General features: G+C 34.6%; 1 protein-coding gene across 1 annotated transcript; it reads right to left on the reverse strand.

Annotated features, from left to right (window-relative positions):
* Window positions 1-19,326: 19,326 nt before the first annotated feature.
* LOC140867701 (L10-interacting MYB domain-containing protein-like) lies at window positions 19,327-22,179 on the reverse strand. Its single transcript, XM_073272746.1, has 3 exons — window positions 22,131-22,179; window positions 20,140-20,554; window positions 19,327-20,055 (listed from the first exon to the last, which is right to left on the reverse strand). Exons 2-3 carry the CDS (start codon window positions 20,545-20,547, stop codon window positions 19,417-19,419), a joined length of 1,047 nt encoding a protein of 348 aa, XP_073128847.1. The 5' UTR covers window positions 20,548-20,554; window positions 22,131-22,179; the 3' UTR covers window positions 19,327-19,416.
* Window positions 22,180-23,623: the final 1,444 nt, after the last annotated feature.

Raw genomic sequence — 23,623 nt, forward strand, 5'->3', positions numbered from 1 at the left:
TCTATTGTAATAAGTTTTCTGTTTACGTATTTCAAGAACAAAGCTACTATGAGTAGCTAAACAAGTTGTCTTCTCCTCTTCAAAGGAGTTGATTTATGTAATAATATTATGTCTGAATAATTTTTCTAAAGTCTCTTGTTCTTTCATGCTCATATTTTATAATTAAATTCATATACCATACGCCTTAAGGTAGAAAACGAATTAAGGCTGTGCTGGATGTCGTTGAAGGAGCTTGTGCAGAAACCATCTGTTGCGACTGCGTGGTTGGAGTGTGAGGAGCACTTCGTAAAACTCGGCTGGTATGACCCGACGACACTATGGTCAAAGAGGTATTTGAATTTAATTCATCTTACGGAAGCATGTTGGACCCTAATCCAGAAAATATCGGCTGGAAACCTTGCGTAACCGATAGTTCTGCTTGGCCTGAACGGGTTCGATAGGTAAAACAATGCCACGTACAAAGGATTAAATGCTAAACACTTTGTTAAGACAAATTTGGGGACCACTAGGGAGTTGAAACAAAGAAATTTGAGTGTAGGGAGTTAAGAGAAAGAAATATTTGGGTTTGGAGATTTTAAAATAATTTTCCCTTAAATCAAATGCTTTTCAAAATGACAAGTATTTGCTCAACTTGCGTTTGTAATATTCTCAAAAAAAAATTATTAATTTTTAATATTTTTTTAAAAATTAGCTTATGCGAATTTTAGTTGAGATTACGAGGATAAGTAAAATTTTGATTTATATTATGATTGATTTTTCTAAAAAAAATACGATTAGAAATATTTTCATTTGATTCGAATATCCGAAAATTTAAACTGAATTTCATGAAGAAATGTAAGAAATTACATACAAAGTATATATATATATATATATATATATATATATATATTTATTTATTTATTTATTTTTTTCCTAACTATTGGGGTTGGGAAATTCATATCCATAGTAGTTAAACTACCAATATAAGCACGTAACATCATGGATCTTGAGGTTTCGCTGACATATATATGATATATCTATTCTTTAAAAAAGTGAAACATCAAATTCTTCATGAGAAATGTTTTGAAAATATAATACTACAGTAACTATATTGTTTTTAATAACACAAGATTTCTAATTTCAACTAGTTTATCCGTGAACGTTTTGCGCACTTGTATAATATTTAAGTAATATCATAGTTCTAAAAATTATCGAGAGACTAACTGTAATTTTAAATATCTACATTTAAAAAAAAACAAAAACAAAAGCGTGATCTCGATATGATATAAGGGCAATTTTAGCCAAAAACAAATGGTGTCTTCTTTTGTCTAATATGCAAATTTTTTATATATAGTATAGAATGAACACATTGACAATAATATTTGTTTAATGATTTTCGTTTAATTTTTAACATAAATATATATAGTTTTAAATCATATTCACTACTATATGTAATTCATACACAAAATAGTGTGAATTGAATATGGTGAAGAAAATGTAGATACAAACTCTTTTGAGTGATAACAAAAACTGTTTTAAAATGATAATATTTTTGAAATAATCTTCATCTTGAAATTGTTTCTAATAATAATAATAATAATAATAATAATAATAATAATAATAATAATAATAATAATAATAATAATAATAAAACCAGAAAAAGGTGAAACCAAAAATATATTTTAAAAAAATGGATATTAATGCTATTCATTTTATTTTATTAGTCGAAAGAAGCTCAAATATGAAATCAATTATCAATTATTGAGTTCAAGAAAATATTTTGGTGTATTTTATTCTTTAGCATTAATTTTTTATTTGGGATAATACATAAAATTATCTATGTAATCCACCTTGCTAAGCAATGAAGAACAAGGGGTAAAAAAAATAAAAATAAAAAAAAATATCGAGGGGTCAGTAAAGTTATACATATATCTATTTATATGGTAGAAAATATTGCACAAAATGGAGCAAATGATTTAAATTATAATTTTTTATGCATTAAGAAGCTTAGGAAAAAAATGGACACCATCATTTTTTCCTGCATATGCTAATAACGAAAAATGGTCCTCTGATTAGAATCGCAGTATATATGTTAATAACCAAAAATGGAGCAAATCTTTTAAATAAAAAAAATTGAGGCACCGCAGTAGTTTTTAAATATCATGTCAACATTCACACGATTGAAATTCAAATTTAAATATTTACATGACAAAACACAAAACAGAAAAACGTAGACGACCATTTTGACTATTTTCCTTAATTAAGTGTGTATTTCATTATTTGTGCAGCAAAAAATGTTAAATAACATGGAGCACAGAACTTTATCCCCTAAAAACAGATATTTTAGACATTCCCAAGCATGGTTTAATTTCTCTTGATAGGCTGTTTGAATGAGATATCACAATACAAGCACACCACAGAGAGCGCTAGCTCTATACATGGAGGACCACTAGTGCAGCCTAATGATAGTTATTTTTATATATTATATGGTCCCATAACCAAAAAATCAAAAATACTATGATTTGGAATTTGCCAAATAAATATCTGTTCGAAACACAAATGCACCTACCCTTTAAAGGAGTAGATGGCACCATTAATATATAACCTTCCAGGATAAAATAATAAATATTCATTCTTAAATATAATGTTAGGATGAATCGTTTATCATTAATGTATAAAGTTATAGTTGTTAGTCAAAGCACAACTTTATTTTCTTATATTTGTGATAACGCAAATGGCCGAGTTGTTGAGCTCATGAGTCCAAAGAGAGACGTGTCTTACTACTGGTGTTGTCTGATCATATCCCTTCGAAAGCAGTCTTTATCATTTACTTACTGTCGGTCATGTCTCCAGCAGAGACAGTATTACCCGTTAAGATTTGGTGTCCCTCTTTTACATCTCACCTAACCAACCAAAGCAAACAACGCAATGTTAATAACTTGATGTATTAAAGCTTTCTAGGATGTTATCTATTTACAGTACTACTCTCACTCATACACACTTAACTCAACATATAATAACAATAATTTTTTATTATTTTTCTTCCCAAAATGGAATACAACCAAAATATATATGCACACAATTAAATAGGCAATCCAACCAAGGCCGGTTGTAATGGATAATTAATTTCATCATATTTTTACGGGCACTACCATAATGATATATTTAAGCATAGTGATTTATCAATATCTTTGGGATTCACTTAAAATATAGTAGAACTCATATGTATTGATAAATGTCAACCCTTGAATCTGTTGTTTAGTTCAACCTACCTTAGGGCATTACCCTAATAGTCGATCTAACAACCTATGATTTGTCATGTCAGTACAATAATATTAATTATGTATATGTTTTGAGATATAGATCATCAAATGTATGATTTGTGTATTACCCTAAGAATAGAGTCTCATTAACTTGAATCTGCATAAAGACAGTGTCTGTACAGGTAGGATATCCCACTTACCGATTGTAATTAACAATTTTTTTTTTGGACGTGAATCTAACCTTAAAAAAATATTTAAATGATACCATGTGTTTAAATATTTTTTGTTCCATAACAATTTTTTGTAATTGAATCAGTGCATTAAAGACCATACATAAAACGGAGATAGTCAATAATATTTTATAAACAATGTGGTCATTTGAAAAGCATCCATCCATTTTCTTTTCAAGTGATTCATCATTACATAATCCTTTTTCTTCAGTCATTTTTCAAAGAAGAAACAACTCAATAAATTAAGCACTACATTATCATCATTATTTATCTAATTGATATACAATTTCTACGAAAATTTTGGCATATATTCTATAAAATAAAATAAAAAAGAGAGGTATGGAAATGAATGCTCAAAAATAACAAATTTATATTGAATTAATTTACACTAGCGCTACTTTATAATAAAATTTTTTCTTCTAAAATTATGAGTTCTCCAACAAAAACAAAGGACTTGAGTCGGATATTATCTCTTTAACGCTTAATAGGCATGGCCTTGACTCCAGTGGATCAGCTAAAAAAACAGTACGCTGGTTCATTTTTTTTTTTTTTTTTGAAAATATTTTGAAGTAATTATATTTCCAAATCACACGATGGAATGGTGAATAGTTCCAACTACTAGGATGGTGACTTTTTATGTTAAAAACAAAGTTCTACCATCCACTTTGATGAAGCCAAAAATCACTTGTATATGACACGTTGCTTCCGCAAAGTTCGGAGTATCAACAGATCCTTGTATGTTCCCGGTGGAGGTCTTCGGTGGGTTGTTCCTACGTCACAAAACAAAATCAGAGGAGCCGGGAGGGTTTCCGGCGAAGGCACTCCGACGCTCAAGTCAGTTATTACTCAAGGAATAATAATCGAGAGTAGAGCGATATAGTGCTTAAGAAACTGTGTACCTTAATAATGAGGTGACTTGAGCTATTTATAGATATTCGGAGTGTTTCACGGGCTCGAGCCTCTTATGGGCTTTTGTAGAATTCAGGGCCTGCTTGAATTAAATATATATAATATTTAAATAAGCTTGGGCCTCACAAATATTTGGAGTGGACCTTCATGATTGGGCTCAGGCCCAGTTGAATTTTTAGGTGTAACCTATCATAGGCCCCCCACTCTCGGGCGTGTCGCGCGTATTGAGAGGACCGAGAGTAGATTTTTTATTGGAGTATTGCCAGAAATTTAATTGCCGAGAACGAATATTATGAGCCACTGCGAAAATTACGGGGATCGACCTGCCCGGTCAGGTCGGGGGGATCAACCTGGATGGAGAAACCGTAGTAGGACTGTGACGCCATGAAATTAAAATCCTGGCAAAATAATAATAATTACAGTGTAATTGGATAGGAATCAAAATCCTACCAGAATATTAATTGTCGAATCCCAATAGAATTCTAATAATATTTTTAGAAATCCAGTAGAACGCTATCAACTACAGTCATTATAAACTCAGCAGCACAGTATGGTTTCATCATAATCTACTAACGTGAAATTATTTTTCTCTTGCAGTATTTGAGTGCTTGTGTTCGAAAATTAAAGCGAGGGTCAAAATAATCCTATGGCAGGTATTAATCACTTTTCCTTCACGTGCTTTTAATTGTTATATTATAAGAAAAAATTTTATCTCCCTCTCTCCTCTTCCCCTCTCTCCTCTTCCAACGTGAATATGTGTATTTGGAATGTATGAGTCTATGGTGTGTAAATATGCCCTATCTATCCAATCATCCCCACATTCTTCAAGGACCTTCATCCCATCACCGATCGACAGCTAGGTGCGGCGGCGTGGCGATGATGCAGGGCTGGAAAAGAAAAAGCGGCGGAAGGAGGAGAAGAGGCGGCGACGGCGGACCGAAGGATATGTAGGCAGCGGCGCACGGATCTTGGAAAAGAACTAGTGATAGCCGCGCAGCAGATCTCGGAGAAAAACAAGTGACGGTGATGCAGCCGTGACGGGAAGAGGACGGTCGCGCAGCAAATCCGGAGGGGAGGAGACGCAGCGATGCTGATCCATAGAGAATCAGCAAATCCGACGGCAACCTAGAGGGATGGAAGGAGGTAGCGGCGTAGCGGCGACGGAGTGGCGGCGCTGGCGACTTAGCGGCATAGAGACGATAAAGGCTTGGGCCGTGAGGGAGATTGGATAGATACATATACATATACATAGACATATGCATGTATACATATATTTCGCTTACTAATTTGCAATTATTGCGTGTTTTAGTGTTTGATAATAATTATTTTACTTTTTTGTTTAAAATCATGAGTATTTGATTTTTTCACTCCAACTTCTCTGTCTAATAGGATCTAATTAATTGCCATGATTGGTAGTTGTATATGATATATATATTTTGTGCAGGGTATCCGCCTCGTGGTAAGATAATGTCCTTGTTAAGGGCGAATCGGAGTAAAAATTTATCTCCTTGCACGGAGTATAGTAATAATAGTGATTTTGATGACCGTGTTTCTCCTTTGAGTGATATAAACGTCCCTTTGCCACGTGACGCGGAGATTTCGACTTTATTAAAAATTGTTAGTGAACCTGACGAATGTGAAAGTAGTAGATCCGGAGGTTCATCGGAGGGGGTTGACAAGTGTGTAGTAGGCAACTCGGAATTTTTAAAAACTCGCGAGAAACTTGATTTATTGTCAAGATATATTATGAAGATTCCTACCAAAGAGGATTCTTGTCAGAACCCGCCCGCGGGTTATTTCACCGTTTACTTGGAATATTTTAATTATGGGTTTTTGCTCCCTCCCAATGCCATTTTGATAGAAATCGTGTGTAGGCTCGGTGTGAGTTTTAGTCAGTTGACTCCAGGGGCTATCCTTGTATTTTCATGTTTTCTTCGTAGAATGAGCGAAATTCAATTGACTCCGAGCGCGGAGCTATTTTTCTCGCTCTTCGTGGTGCGTCGTTCCATGCCCGAATCTTATATCTATTTTCAACCTCGTGTGGACTGTAAATTTTTATCCCGTTTTTCCTCTCCAAAGAGTTCGTGGAGATCGGAGTTTTTTTACGTTTGGGATTATAGCGGGGGGGTTCCCACGAGTTGGAGTCCGGGGCCTAGAAAAATCATACTTGGTAAAACTCACCGCACTTTGCAGCTTAACTGTCGATCCTTAAGTCTTTTTAATTAAATAATCGATCCTAGGAGTTTGGTTCCTACTGGTAATGCCTTGTCCAAGTTGAATTTTGTTAACTGTAGTTTGCGTCTTCTTGGGATTCTTCTACTCGTGTTAATTTAAAATTTATTCATCATTTTCTCTTTTCTCTCTGTTTTTCTTTTTGTAGGCGATAAAATAAGTTTGGCGGAGGTTCGCGCTTGCATAGAGAAATACGAGAAGACTCCATCAAAGATGTCGAGAAAAGAGTCACCAATAGATCGAGGTAATCACAATTCCCAAGGGATTCCAAGGAGGAGGAATTCTCCCGGGCCATCCGACCGTGTCAACCGTTCTGGTCCTCCATCTAAAAATACTGACACTCGTGACCGAAGGAATGGTGGTAGAAAAAATTATGCTGACCGTGATACCCGTATTAGGGAGAATGATAATGGTAGAATAAATCCAAAAAAAAGACGTGATGATGAACGAACAGTTCCTCCCGACACTCGTGAGAGTCGCCACTTGTTCTTGGAGGGTGTGAATCATAAGAATAATGCTGGCTCTTTTTGGGATTTGAAGGATCCGGAGATTGGTTGGAGAACCGGAGCTAATCTCATTGGAGATCATGACAGGTTGCATCTACTGCCTCAGCCTACCGAAGTATTAACTCGGTCTCTTGCCTCGTCTGCCTTCCAGGTATATTATTATATGTTTGTTACTCGTTATGATTTTTATGTAGTAAACAATACTCTTTATCTATGGGTCTTTGCAGATTTTATCGGTTGCCCAAACTTTTCAATTTCGAGAAGAGAGGTCTCGAAATTCCGGGAAAAAATTTGATGACGAGCTGGCGTCATTAAGGGGTGAGTGCAAAAGACTCGACGAGGAAGGTGCTAAGGCCCGAGATGATTTTCTCAAGTCGCAAAAGGAGCTTGAAGAGAAATCCAAAAAATATGATGCAATGTGCAAGGATATGGAGCTACTTAAGGGGAAATATTCCCGTGAATCGGAGACCGATGAAACTTTTCTCAATTCATCAGTAGGCAAGAATCTCTTGCGAAGTACCGGAGAAAAAGCAATTGAATGCTACCGAGAGTCCACAGCTTTTAGAGATGAAGTGATTCAGCGGGCGATCGTTATTCATGATGAAGTTGTAGTGGATTGCCGCAAAGAACTACGGAAAACTAAACTAGTTCCAGAGGAAATTATTATGATGATTCACCCAAAAATTCCGGAGCCTAGTACTGCCAAAGTTGAGGATGACTCGGATCTTCCCTTAGGAGATTTACTGGGAGGTCTGGGTGATGAGGAGATGATCGAAGCTTTGCGTTCGAATTTTTATCTTATACAACCAATAATGACGGTGTGTGTCGAAACTATATGGAGACTACTCTTTGGAGCCGTGGAGCAGTTTATCTTTATTATTTCTTGCCACTTTTGGGCAAGAATTTTTTTGTGACAGAGTCAAAGTCATAGACTTTTTTTGTTCTTTTTGAGTAAGTAAGTATTTGTCGATTATCATATCTCTTTTGCATTTTGAATTTGCTATTGCATACTTGTTTGATGAATAAAATACTATCGCTTTAACAATGGAGTACTTGGGAGGGGATCAATCTCCCAAGATTTTGTCTCATGGGGAATTCCTAAACCCACTTGGTGCGTGGTGAGGTATCCCGGGACTTATAATGTTATTATGTCGTCCTGACCTCTTACAGCGTCATAAGTTCAAATGTCCCAAGGGGCTGGCCAAGCCTCTTATTGTTGGGAATTTTTTATGATTGCTAGGGTCTATGACGTTTATGTCGTAAGTAAGCGTTAGTATAGGAGGGGAGATATGATATGCTTTCGACAAAGTAATCTGTTTATATAAAAACAATAATCAAATTATTTGAAAAATGTATCACAAAATTGTAATATGAAAACATAAGGAAAATATGCTAAAAAAGATAAATTTAGCCTATTATTGACGGGAGTTGCAGTTTATGCATAAAACTTCTTCAGGTTGGCCACGTTCCAAGGCCTGGGAAGTATTTTTCCATCTGAATGTTGGAGGCGATATGTTCCCATCTTCACAATCTCAATTACTTTGTAGGGGCCTTCCCATTTCGGATCCAGCTTGCCCACAGACTTCAAGATGTCAGATTTTCTCAATACAAGATCTCCTACTTGGAAAGATCTTGGTTTGACTCTGTCATTGTATGCTTTAGTCATACAAGCTCGATATCTCTCTGCTCGTGTCGAAGCTTCATCTCTCAGTTCATCCACCAAGTCCAATGAAATTCGGAGGGCTTGGTCATTCCCAGATGAAGTGTACTGTTTCACTCGCCATGATTGCTCTCCGATTTCGGCAGGAGCCACAGCTTCCGCTCCGTAGGCCAGGTTGAAAGGAGATTCTCCAGTTGAAGAGCGTGGAGTGGTTCGATATGCCCATAGAACACTTGGCAACTCATCCACCCATTTTCCTTTGGCATTGCCTAGGCGTGTTTTGAGGTGCTGTAGAATGGTCCGGTTGGTGACCTCGGTTTGCCCATTTGCTTGAGGATTCCCTACAGAAGTGAAGAACTGCCTGATAGAAAGTCCTTTGCACCAGTCTTTTATCTTCGCTCCAGAGAATTGAGTTCCATTGTCTGAAACCAAGGTTTGAGGAATGCCAAATCTTCATATTATATTCTTCCATAAAAAATTGATTACATCTCTCTCGGATATTTTGGCCAATGGTTCAGCTTCGACCCATTTGGTGAAATAATCCACAGCTACTATCAGAAATTTTCTTTGTCCGGTAGCAGGAGGAAAAGGACCTACCAAATCCATTCCCCATTGAGCAAAAGGTAGAGGACTTTCCAGGGGCTGTAAGATTGTAGTCGGCTGGTGATGGAAGTTAGCATGCTCTTGACATGCGTGACAATGTTTTGCTAACTCAATAGCGTCTTGCTTCATCGTTGGCCAAAAGTACCCTTGGCGCAATGCTTTCCCCGCGAGAGCTCTGCCAGCTAAGTGATTTCCACATATTCCTTCATGAATTTCACGGAGCACATAGTTTCCCTTAGCTAGCGTTAGACACTTTAGGTAAGGTGAAGAGAAACCTCTTTTGTACAGTTCTCCGTCAATGATCGTGAACCGAGCAGCTCTTACTCTAAGTTTTCGAGCTTCGACTTGGTTAGCAGGTAGTTTCTCTTGCTTTAAATAGTCGATTATTTCATCTTTCCAACTAGGCTCTTTGCTGTCAGCACAGAAGATTGTAACATCACTTCCATCAGTTTTTTCCTTGCCATAAGTTAGGAATGTAATTTTCCTACTATCAATGTTGGCCAAAGAGCTTGCTAACTTGGCAAGGCGGTCTGCTGACTCATTTTCCCCTCTAGGTATCTGCTTTATATCATAGCTGTCTAAACGCGAGAGAAGCTCGTTCACTTGAGTGAGGTATTCAAACATTTTATCTTCCTTCGCTTCATAATTTCCCTTAACCTGACTGACGATAAGTTGGGAGTCACTATGTATCGTTAGTCTTTTTTCTCCGACCGACAGGGCCAATTTAATTCCCATGATGAAAGCTTCATATTCTGCCTCATTATTCGTTGCAGGGAATAGAAATTTGACGGCATATTGAAATTTATCTCCCTGTGGGCTCTCCACAATTATACCTGCACCGCTTCCTGTAGAGGTTGATGACCCGTCGACATAAACCATCCATGTTTGGGTGGAGCTTTCTTCTTGAGTTACTGTCATTTCTACTAGAAAATCAGCCAGGATTTGTGCTTTAATCGCTGGACGCGGGCGATATTCAATTCCATATTGGCTCAGTTCAACAGCCCACTTAACCATTCTTCCTGATGCTTCAGGACTCGAGATAATTTGTTTGAGAGGATGATTGGTGAGTACAATTATTGGATGAGAGTGAAAGTAAGGACGTAATTTTCTCGCTGCAATTACCAAAGCCAGTGCCAGTTTCTCGATTTTTGTATATCTTAATTCTGCTCCGTGTAAAGTTCGACTGATATAATAAACTGGTTTGTGCTCACGTCCTACTTCAGAGACCAATACTGCACTTACCGCCTCCGCAGATATTGCCAGATAAATTAACAGGGTGTCACCTTCGTTTGGTTTTACCAACAACGGCGGAGAGGTCAGATGCACTTTCAACTCGTCAAATGCTTGCTGACACTCTTCTGTCCATTGAAAACCTTTCCCACTCCTCAACATTTTGAAAAATGGTAAACCCTTGTCTGCAGATCTTGAGATAAATCGGTTGAGGGCGGCCAAACGTCCTGTCAACTCTTGGATGCCTTTTACACTCTTCGGAGGATTCATGTTTAAAATTGCTTTGATTTTTTCCGGGTTGGCCTCTATTCCTCGTTCTGACACCATATAACCGAGAAATTTGCCCCCTCGTACACCAAAAGTGCATTTATCCGGATTAAGTTTCATCCTGTATTTTCTGAGTATACTGAAACATTCCTCAAGATCTTCCAAATGATTATATGCTTGAATACTTTTGACGAGCATGTCATCTATATAAACTTCCATGTTACGCCCGATGGTATTTACCAGACGCTGATAGGTAGCTCCAGCATTTTTCAAACCAAACGGCATTACATCATAACAATAAATTCCCCTATCGATGATGAAACTTGATTTTTCCTGGTCTTCTGGCGCTAGGCCGATCTGATTGTATCCTTGATATGCATCAAGAAAAGTGAGCAGCTCGCATCCTGCTGTCGAATCGACTAACAAGTCAATTCGAGGGAGTGGAAACGGATCTTTGGGGCATGCTTTGTTGAGATCAGTGAAATCTATACACAAACGCCACTTTCCTCCAGGTTTCGGTACTAAAACCACATTTGCAAGCCAATCTGGGTATGAAACTGGCCTGATGTACTCTGCCACTAAGAGTTTCTCCACTTCCGTGGCTATATGCCGATTTTTCTCTGGACCAAATGCTCTTTTCTTTTGCTTCACCGGTCTCATTTTCGGATCAACACGGAGGTGATGAAGCGCATATTCATGAGGTATTCCTGGCAGATGCTCATCACCCCAAGCAAACACGTCCAAATTGCGACCAAGAAAATTTTTCAACTTCTCTTCCAGCTCTGGAGGTAATTCGGTCCCGATCTTTAGGGTTTTCTTGGGATCAGTTGGAATGATTGCCACATGTTTCAGAGTTTCGGTTGCTGTTATTCTCTCTTTGCTCTCAGCTTTTTCATCCACCAAATGTATTCCATTTTCACGCAAAAGCTTTCCGGGTTTTGGTGGTTTTTCCTCACTAGAGACTTGTCTTTTCCGATTTTCTGACGAACCCCGCAGAGTCACTACATGACACTCTCTAGCTAGACGATGATCACCAAGGGCTTCTCCTACTCCTCCTGGAGTCGGAAACTTCAGCTTCATATGATATGTCGATCCGATGGCTTGGAATATATTGAGACTTGGTCGTCCCAATATCACATTGTACGCAGATGAAGCTTTTACCACAAGGGATTTCACCATTTTAGTAGACTGCTTGGGGTAAGAACCCAAGGATAGAGGAAGCGTTACCTCTCCCAAAGCTTCAACTATTTCTCCGGAAAATTCGACTAGTGGAGTGTTGACTGGAGTTAACTGTGCATTACTAATACCCAACTTGACGAATGCATCATGAAAAATTATGTCGGCCGAACTTCCTGAATCCACTAGAATTTTCTTTACCCAAAAATTGGAGATTGTGGCTGAGATGATTAAAGCATCATTATGGGTACCCCGAGGGTTCTCCAGATCTTTGTCACTGAATGATAATCCATCTTGGATGGTTCCAACTTCACATATTGACAAGGATGTGGGGCTGGATAAATTGTTGGTTCCTTTTGCTGCTCGCAGAAGAGCTTTTCTTGCATTGTTCGAGTCGCCACAAGCAGGCCCCCCAGTGATTACGGCGATTACCCCTCCCGAGGGCAAATTTTCATCCGCTCGTTCATGCTGTTTCCCAGTTTCGTCATGGCGCTTTTGATAGTCATGTTTTGGTTGTTCGTCCCGACGCCTGTCATCTCGTTTTTCACCGCGGGACTTGTCCACGAAATTTCCCAAATGTCCGCGCTTTATGAGTTTTTCAATTTCTGCTCGCAAACTGAAGCAATCTTCTGTAGTATGGCCTTTATCTTTATGAAAATGACAATACTTTTCCGAACGTTGGCGCTTTGGGTTATTCTGCATTGGGCGAGGGGGATGCAACAATCCTTGTTTTTCAGCCACTACCAGTATATCGGTCAGACGTGCATTGAGGGTGTGTATTCTAGAGACGGGGGCTCTGTGTTGTTCGCTTCTCGTCTCGCTTTCTAATATCTGGTTTATCTTCTTCTCTCTTTCTTTTATTCAGGTAATGTGGTTCAATAGATTCTTCAACCCGAATGTATTTCTCAGCTCTTTCCAGTAATTCCTCTAGGTTTTTGGGCGGCCTTCCCGCTATTGATTCCTTGAACTTCCGATGACGCAAGTTTTGCTGCATTATTCCAGCTAACAAATCATGGTTCACGTGTAAGACTTCGTGCACCGCATGAGTAAATCGCCGAACATAGTCCCTCAAACATTCTCCTTCTTTTTGAATGACTGTGAACAAATATGCTGTTGTTTTTGGGTATTTTTTGTTAATTGAGAATTGCTGGATGAAGCAGTCAGTAAGTTGCTCCAAATTGGCAATAGATCCAGAGGGTAACTTGTTGAACCATGTGAGTGCTCTTCCTGATAATGTTGTTCGGAAAATTTTACAGTATGCAGCATCTGTGATATCATACAAATCCGCTTTCGCGTAGAATTTGTCAATATGGTCTTGGGGGTCACTCGTTCCATCGAACTCAGGTAAGCTGGGGATTTTGACTCCCTTTGGTAATGCTTCAGATAATATGTCATCAGTGAAGGGGCTTCGGCGTGACGGCAAAATTGCGGACATATTCTCTCCAGTTACATGTGTGCGAGATCCATCCTTCCGAGCTGGATTAGTGATCTTGTTTTCGCCAAAAATGTCATGAACTGTGTGAACACTTGCTTCACCGTCTTTCTGAGTAGTAATTTTCTTGGTCCCCCCTTGATCTTTATCATTCACTTTAGATTTATCTTTATTTGGGTCTCCGTTATTAGGGTCAAGAGATGACGAGCCTTCAGTCTGAGCCTTTTTCTTGCTGCTTTTGCGCTTGCGGGTTTCTAGGTACTGAGCAACTGCATCTTTTGCTGCGAGTGCGGCTGTGTTTTCCATTAGCGCAGTCAAGTCTTCACGGGTGAGAGTAATACTCGGCGGTGCGTTTCCATTGTTAACATTTCCTTGAGACATTTTTGAAGTAATATGTGTTCTCAATGACGTAGTGAACGGTTTCCCACAGACGGCGCCAAGCTGATGAAGCCAAAAATCACTTGTATATGACACGTTGCTTCCGCAAAGTTCGGAGTATCAACAGATCCTTGTATGTTCCCGGTGGAGGTCTTCGGTGGGTTGTTCCTACGTCACAAAACAAAATCAGAGGAGCCGGGAGGGTTTTCGGCGAAGGCACTCCGACGCTCAAGTCAGTTATTACTCAAGAAATAATAATCGAGAGTAGAGCGATATAGTGCTTAAGAAACTGTGTACCTTAATAATGAGGTGACTTGAGCTATTTATAGATATTCGGAGTGTTTCACGGGCTCGAGCCTCTTATGGGCTTTTGTAGAATTCAGGGCCTGCTTGAATTAAATATATATAATATTTAAATAAGCTTGGGCCTCACAAATATTTGGAGTAGACCTTCATGATTGGGCTCAGGCCCAGTTGAATTTTTAGGTGTAACCTATCAAACTTTCCGATCTAATTTGGAACTCAAATTTAAATATGATCATGCCTTTTAATATCAAATTATTTACCCACTATTTACTCAAGCTGCCAATATAAATAATATATCATCTATATTATATATCTACTTATCTAGGGGACTTCTCTACCTATACTTTTTTGTTATAGACTATGATAATAGAATATTTAAAAAATAATAATGGTTCCAACTAACATACACAATGCGCATGTCAAGATATGCTAGTAATAATAAAAATAATTTTTTAAAAAATTAAAATTTGTACTTTTAGTTATACATATATGTAACTTTAGTCATTTGTATTTTCAAAATTTAGTGTCATTCATTTATGCATTCTATTTTATTTTATTTTTTACAATTAAGCCATTTTCTCAAGGAAAAAAAACTAAATTGACACTACACACGTCGTGCCAAATTTATGTCATATCAGTGTTATGTCAAATAATGAGATAAATTGTAAACAAAACAAATATAGTGGACCAAAACTGAAATTTTAACGACACAAATGATGAAATCGCGTAAAGGAAAATAAGTTATCAAAATTTAATTATATTTGTATATATATATATATATATATATATAGTTTTGTTATGTTGTTTACCTACTGTGCCCATCTAATGTACTCAGTACAATGAAGTGACACTCAACTATTGTATACACAATTCATCGCATTCAATAGTTGAGTGTCACCTCATGTGGGCACATTGAATGAGCAGCATAGCAAAATTGTTTGTATATAAATGCATGAATAATTAATAACACAATTTTATGCAATTAGGAATTGGAAAATTATGAGAAAAAAAAAAACAATTGGAGAAAAACTTTTTGAAAAAAATTATCACTTTTAATTTATTTTTCTATACACTATCTCTATCTCTTACCGTTTGGTTTGAGTGATTAGATAAATAATATATAGATAAGTAATATAATACAAGCCGTTTGGTAGCCTATATTATTAATCTGTGCATAACTCATCTTATCCAATCTCACGTTCTTCTCATCATATTATTTATTCATCTATTAATTATTTATTTTACATCAATCAAATCATCAATTATTTATCTTACATCAATCAAATCATTTAATTTAAATTATTATATTACCCCCTATAAATAATATTATTCATATTTTATTTATTGTTAAAAAGACAAAATAGTAATTTATCATTTTTATATAAAATTTAATCAATCAAATCAAATAAACTATAATTCATCAATCAAATCAAATACTATATTCACTATCATTATTTATTTATTTATTATTACATTATATTACTTATCTATGTATTATTTATCACATCATACCTATCGAACGGTACCTTAAAAATAGATAAGAAATTATAATTAATATAATATTTGATTTGATTTGATTGATAGATTATAGTTTATTTGATTTGATTGATTAAATTTTGTATTAAAATGATAAATTATCATTTTTAATAATAAATAAATTATGAATAATATTATTTATAACGGGTAATATATTAATTTAAATTCAATAATTTGATTGATGTAAGATAAATAATTGATGATTTGATTGATGTAAAATAAATAATTAATAGATGAGTAAATAATATGACAAAAAAAATGCAAGATTGATGGGATAAGTTACACATAAATTAATAAAAACATCATATCAAACGGTACCTTAATCGCCAGAATACGAGACTGACATTATAATCGGACGATACGATCAAGTTCTCAAATTGTAACGTTTTATTCATTAACTTTTAAAACCCTATATTTTAATGTAAATCAAACTAATTAAAAACTTCAAACCACAAATAAAACCTTTAAAAAAAAAAAACCACTTATACAAACACATAGGCCGTAGGAGTGTCCTGATTCTCAGTTTCTATTCAGCAGCCACAAAAGTCACATACTCACATATATGTGTGTGTAATTATATTATATAAATAATTATATATTTAATGTAAAAACTTGAGTTTATGCTTTGTCTCCACTGCCAAGAAATCAATGAATAAACTATAATTGAATTGTCAATCAAAGAAATAAAGAAATAAATAAAAAGGATTGATGGACTGATGCTTTCTTTTCCAGCATGAATAGAATCTTGACTGTACAGAAGACTTTCCCCCTACGGCAAATCTTGTACCTTAAAGAATACCTTAGTTGTATTCCATTTCGGGTTAAAATATTTTAAAGATTCCTCAAAAGTGGAACACATTCACTTGTCATTTTATAAGTGGGAAAAATGAATGGATGGGGTTTTATTTTGGGTACTACTAGTGGTACAAAAAAGTTGCAATATTTTAGGTTGTGCCATATGTGGTTCATTGGTGTTTATGTTTACGGTTTACCACTTTATGTTTTTTCGACAAAAATTTATTATGTAATTTATTATCTTTCATTTCCATTTTTTAGTGAGAAAATTAAATAATTTTTAAGAAATTATGGCTTACCTGCTTTTATAATTACTCAAAAATCCTTATCGTTCTCTATGTTAATCTGTTCTCAATACTTATTTGCTCGTATTTGATGCAAAACAAAAGATGCATACTATGGAGATATATAGTAAACTCCTAAAGTAAAAGATATGAATAAGGAAAAGATATCTATGTTTTTAAATATTTTTAGAAACTTTAGTCAAACGTGAAAGGAAACAAAAGAGTTGAGATAAATATATACTATCGATCATTCATTCATACCAAATTGTCCTAGTAAATTAAATATCGTGACTTGTGACGTTATCAAAGTGGGAGATGAGAAGGAAAATGGAAGTTTTCCACTTCTTTAGATTGGACATAAAGCTTATGTAGTAATCGCAATTAATAATAAGGTTCGGTATTTCAATTAAGAGGATGTTTGGCTAAACTTATTAAAAACAGCTTATAAGCTCCTAGAGTTTATAAGCTGTTTTAAGAGCTTATAAGCTGTTAGGTCTTATTTTCAAAATAAGTTGTTAAAGTGTTTGGATAAACTTATTTTAAACAACTTAAAGATGTTGATGTGTTTGGTAATTTAAGATCTTTTTAGTAACAAAATTACCAAAAGGGTAAATGTAATATGAATAGTTATATATATAAACAAATGAAGTAGTTTTGCTATTTTATAAATAAATGTTAAACTTATATATAATATTTAAATCTATTTTATATTCATATTTAAAAAATACATATATATATATATATATATTTAAATTTAGAAAAAATGAAAATTGTAATGCATCATTAATATTTTTTTTAAAAAAATCGTAGTTAAATAATACTAAATAATTCGTTGGACAATTTTTAAAAAAAATCATAAGAAAAAAGAAAAGAAAAATTAGAACATAAACCTGATTTCAATAACAAGCAAAGTGATAAACCAATAAATAATTGAATATATATTTAAATTAATAAAAACAACCAAGTGACAATATCAAACACATGACCAACTAATTAAAAACATTAAAAAATGTATCATTAAAATTATCGTCAACTTCTTGAAATTTCCATAGCAATAGAATCACGCACTGCCATCCAATATGTATTGCCAGGAATATCTTCATTCTCTATCGTAGAGTTTGCAGTAGAAATATTATGTTCCGTGGATGGTTGATAATTTTCATACTCAGCAATTCGGAATGCCTCATCTGAAATATTTTTCTTTCTTATATAATTGTGAATGGCCATTGTTGCCAGCACAATTTCTCTTTGCGTATCAATATGATAATAAGGCATATCAGCCAAAATATTCCATCTTGCTTTCCAAACTCCAAATGTACGTTCAACGCAATTTCTACAAGAAGAGTGATAGAAGTTGAATTTCTCCTTCAAATTTCTTGGTGCACGTAGTTGCAAGTTCCTAGCTCGGCGAAAATCTTCAAGATGATACCTTATATTTTCACCTTTATACGGACCCATATATCCTGGCATATGAGGATATCCAGCATCAACCAAGTAATATTTTTTACCTTTAGGGAGAGGAAAATTAAGTTCCGGTCTACGAATAGCTTCTCCAAATATTCTACTATCATGAGCAGCTCCTTCCCATCCAGCCCAGACAAATGTAAAACACATATTAAAATCTACAACTGCTAGAATATTTTGTGTGGGAAAACCTTTGCGTCCAATGTATGGGATTGCTTTTCCTTGTGGTAATCGTGCCTTAACATGTGTGCCATCAATTGCCCCGATGCAATCCTATAAATTACATAAAAACAAACACTTCAGTATATTAGGAATATTAAATAAGTTTAATACATGAATATGTGGAGTTTATGATCTTCAAAAAAATATATATAACATACGTCAAAAAATGGCTTGTATCGTTGATGTTGAGGCATGTGGTATCCTTTGCCATCATTATACTCAAGATGAGGTTTAATTATATCTTCAGCTAGCTTCCCAACAACCTTGAGAACTCGATGAAAATGTCTTGAAATGGTTTCACCTGAATGATTAAATATCTCTTGCAGTAACCTATTATCTGTACCATGAGCACAAGTCATCAAAAAAATCCCTACTTCCTCATAGATAGACATTCCCCTAGTAGGGATCAGATCATACTTTTGGGTCAACTCATGACATAAATCCAAGAATACATGTTTTGTCAGACGAAAGGCTTGATAACTCCTTATTCCATGCCCATTTAATATTTCTTCTATGAATTTATTACCCGTTCGCGCAGATGTACGACATGGAACTTTATCAATATAAGTCTCGAAATATGTTAAAATGTTAAGTGCTATTATTTTGCATATAATCAACCGTTCTAGATCGTCATGGATTTCATCTTCATCTTAAATTTGTACATCCTCACAAAATGTATTTGAATCATTTAAAGCACAGTGTCGAACATCCCAAGGCTCCATTAAACTATAGAAATCATAGAAGAAAATATGTATGAGATATCAAAACAAAAAAAATGATTAACTTCAATAAAATATTATATTATGTTTCTCAGTCAAAAAACAATAAAAAAAGAAGATTAAATATGTAGCAAAACCACTAATAAAGTCGCAAAACTAGAAAACAAATCATCAACTTCAACTACTGAATGCCTTAGATCACACGGGTACGAACCACAATCAAAGTCAATAAGTTTTCTTGCTCATGTCATGGTTATACTTTAGCCAGGCCAAACGACAATCGTTATCAAGTTGATTTAGAAAAATCGCCCGCATTTCTTTTTTGCTCAACAAATTGCAAGCATAACACCAAAGCTCGGTTTTATGCTCTACTCCAGGAATATTATTTAATATCACCATTGCAGATTCAATGTCTTTCTCCGTCGAAGGTGTAGAGGTTGAGATGCTCTTATTTTCCAGATACTTCAAAAGAGAGTGAATATCTTCCTTCAGTGATGCTGCTCCAGAAATTTTCTTCCTTTCTTTACCATTATCTCCATTAAATTTTCTTTTGAAAGAAGACAAAGATGGAAATACAATGTCATTACCCATATTACTTGTTTCTTTGATTCCAAAACTTACGTCATTCTCTAATCCTCTATCCTCATTATTCTCAACATCATTGATTTCGACATGATCTTCAAACTCAGGAAGACTGTCATTTTCCTTCGTAATCTCTTCATTGTCATCAACACAATGCACATTTCTTTGACTTGGTGCTCTTGTCCTTTCTCCCGTGGCAGCAACATCAGAAAATAATCGATCGTATCGAAACCAAATGATTGATAAGTCTTTGTTTCTAAATTTGACATAATTTTTATTTTCCTGCAATAAAAAAGTATATTATTATCAAGCTAAGAATCAATGAATGAATAAACAATTTTATATAAATAAAGATAGAAACATTACCTTAAGTTTTCTCTCCCACCATTTATTGGATGCATCAAGAGAATTATTAGTAGGATTCCAACCAATTCCAGTTTCCATGTGCATAAGCTTCTTGAACAATAACCAATCTTTTTTCATAGAATCCCAATGGTTTCGAAGCTGTTTGTACACGTAGTTTTTTTCAGTTGCTTCATTGAACTTTCTCACTAAATTTTTCCATCCGTTTGTATTAAAGTGACTATTTGGCCGATTTCCCAATAAAATTTCTTCTTCACAAAAATCAACAAATTTCAAGGACATAAATGTACTCCACCTTGCAGATGAACGCCCTTCATTTTGTTGATTTGTTTTATTTGAATTTTTACTTGTATTCTTACTCAAAGTTGGATTTGACATGACTCCTTTATTTGTATCGTCTTGATTTTCCATTTCCAAACTATATTGCAAACCAAAAACTAAAATAAGATACTGATTTCATATTTTTAACATAAACATATGACTTCAAGACAATATTATGAATCAAATTAAACATATAATTTTTATTAATCATAAAATATGAGTATGAATATTAAATTGACAAGAAGTATTAATGCATGAATAAAATTTAAATACTATTACTGCATGAATATTTGGTACTATACTAAAAAAATATTTATTAATCTCACATCTTCACGTATAATTGCATCACCACATGCACCATATTTATTAATATCAATATTAAGCTTCTAAAATAGTCACAAGCGAAGAAAAAAAATACTTCATTATTTAATATTCTAGGCACTGATTTATACGAGTTCTTGACTTTCTGACATACTAACATATTTATAAATACTCTGGCCACAAATTGAAAACCATAAATTTGAGACATAAAACATATACTAGTACATAACGGACGATTCCAATGCACAAAAAATTAGGCCAAAATAAGGAAAATTTCACAGCAAAAATCGAAACCATGTTGACCGGAGTTAGCAAGCAGCTTGCAACACACATTAAAGTACTTAGCTAGGAAGCATTCGTATGACAGAGTACAGAGATCAGATTTGCTATATGGATGTTATTGCAAGGTTAGTAATGTTAACAATCTTTCTTTACAACCGTCGATGTCTCTACTTCCTACCATCAGAAAATCAAAACAGAATTTGGCATGAATTAAAAAGCGATGTGTTTGGGAATCACTTGTTTGTTTGGATAGATATACATAGGTTAATTTCAAATTCATCATCGATCTAACTTAATATCTTGTATTAGTAAGTGTCATGTCATGGATTCCAAACGGATTAATAGATGTCATTTAAAAATCTTTTCTTGAATCAAATATCTTCATCTAGACAAAATACAACCATCCAAACACAAACTAAGCTTATAACTTATTCTAAAAATTTCTATATGATAAAGACCATGAGGATGAAACTTATACTAGCTTTGACCCTAAATCTCATAAGAAAAAAAATTCATATCTCCTAGCCACATCCAATAAATTCTTCGAGGTATGACACAAAAAGTGACACAAATCAGACAAAAATCCCGTGTTATTCATCGAGACTGGATGTAAGATCCTAAAACTCCTTACACATTATCAGGAAACAAAAGAAACATCCAAGAACAAACCAAAAGTCCCATTAAAAGAAGGAAAAAAAACAATCTTTTCCCCCTACTTTAACACAGTTCCTCCTTTTACACCCTACAAATTTTCAAATTAATTTCAGAAACTCAGTGAAGATTCACACCCTTTAATCAGTCCTCAGATAAAACATCACTAGATTTTTAACTAAAAAGTCACCAACGATTTAAACCTCAAGATGTAGCCTCACAAAGCACACCCCAATAATATAATACTAGTACATCAAATAAACTAAAAGTGACACCCAAACAACGAAAATAGCACAGAAACTCGACAATAATTTGATCCAATCGCTCTGTCAAGTGTCGCGATTTTTTTTTTTTTTGCAACTACGTCTGGAAAATAAGGAAATACAGAGAAATCGGATGAACAAAAAAGAGAATCTAACCGAGTGGGAGAATTTGTGCGCCGGGAGAGAAGAACTGGACTGGAGTGCCGAAGACTTCAGCGCTGGGAAGAGAAGATCGCAGAGTGGGCTGGGAAAGGAAGAGGCGTATAGAGATTGCTAGGTCGTAAAAATCTGTGCAGGATAAAAAAGGAATTAATAAAAATAACTAGGGATATTTTGGAGAACAAAATTATTAAAATAAGGTCTTTTTGAAAAAAGTACCCTCCCAGGTACTTTTTTAAAAACAGCTTATAAGCTGTCAAACAGCTTATTTTGACGGCTTATAAGTTGTTTTAAATTTTTTTTGCCAAACAAATTTTTGAAGCTTATAAGCCCCAAAACAGCTTATAAGCTGTTTTGGAGAGCTTATAAGCTCAGCCAAACAGACCCTAAGACAATGATCACATGTATAATATATCAAGTGCTTGATGAATAAAACTCATAATTTTGCAAATGTCTTATTTCGCTTCCCCGTATAGTTTGTAATTTTTCTTTTGTATAAATACATTTTTAAAGAAAATGTATCGATAATAAAACATATATTATTATAATATTAGTATTGTTGTTCTCGTCAAAAAAAAAAATTAGTATTGTTGGAAAAAGATCATCTGCTGTTGAGAGAGAAACAACATAGGATACTGTGCATTGAAATAGGCATGATTTCAATATTCCATGTGTGTAATTTTAATTAATTACTTCATCCGTCTCAATTATATTGTTCATGTTTCTTTTTTTGTTTGTTCCAAATATATAGTCATACACCATATTTAGTAATATTTTTTTACACTTCTTTACTAATATACCCCTATTAACTACACCTTGAAAATTGTGCAATCATTTTTTAATACATTAAATAGGGATAAAATATGAAGTTTATATAAAATTTATTTTTCCAATAAATTTTTCTTAATCCGTGTAAAAACTAAAACAAGACAACATATATGGGACGGATGGAGTATTTATTTAATCCTATGATATGAATTACAGAATATTATTTAATGTACAGTATGTTGTGCTATTTCTCTCTCCACAGCAAAAAATCGGATCCAGTATTGTGGTGGTGGTGGTTATTAGTATTTTATTATTATTAAAAAATATGGATATTATAGAATTCCCTAAAAAAGGCATAATGATAATATTATAAGTTATCCGCCAATGATCCGATGTTCTTGTGTCGTCAACAAAAGCATATAATATATATATTATGATAAGTTATCTCATGTGGTCACAGTACAAAAAGTGGCCAAGTGGGTTTAATTATTAAAACGCATTATATTATCTCTGATGCAAATCAACCTGATTTATTATATTTTTTTAAAAAATAAGTTATTAATTATTTTTTGTAAAAAATATTCTATCGAGTTTTTTTCCTTCCATGGACAATTGGGATCTTCCTTTTTTTAGTTTATTTATCTGTCTATTTTTATTTATTATTTACACACACACACACACACACATATATATATATATATACACCACACACATCTATTTCG

This window comes from Henckelia pumila, chromosome 4 (assembly GCF_033568475.1).
Source record: "Henckelia pumila isolate YLH828 chromosome 4, ASM3356847v2, whole genome shotgun sequence".
Taxonomy (NCBI): Eukaryota; Viridiplantae; Streptophyta; class Magnoliopsida; order Lamiales; family Gesneriaceae; genus Henckelia; species Henckelia pumila.

What these genes read in the sequence shown, in the direction of transcription:
- LOC140867701 (XM_073272746.1), bottom strand. Translation starts at nt 20,547, where the DNA reads ATGGAAAATCAAGACGATACAAATAAAGGAGTCATGTCAAATCCAACT. An exon ending in GGTGGGAGAGAAAACTTAAG is followed by an intron (nt 20,056 to 20,139) that starts GTAATGTTTCTA and finishes TTTTTATTGCAG; the next exon opens with GAAAATAAAAATTATGTCAA.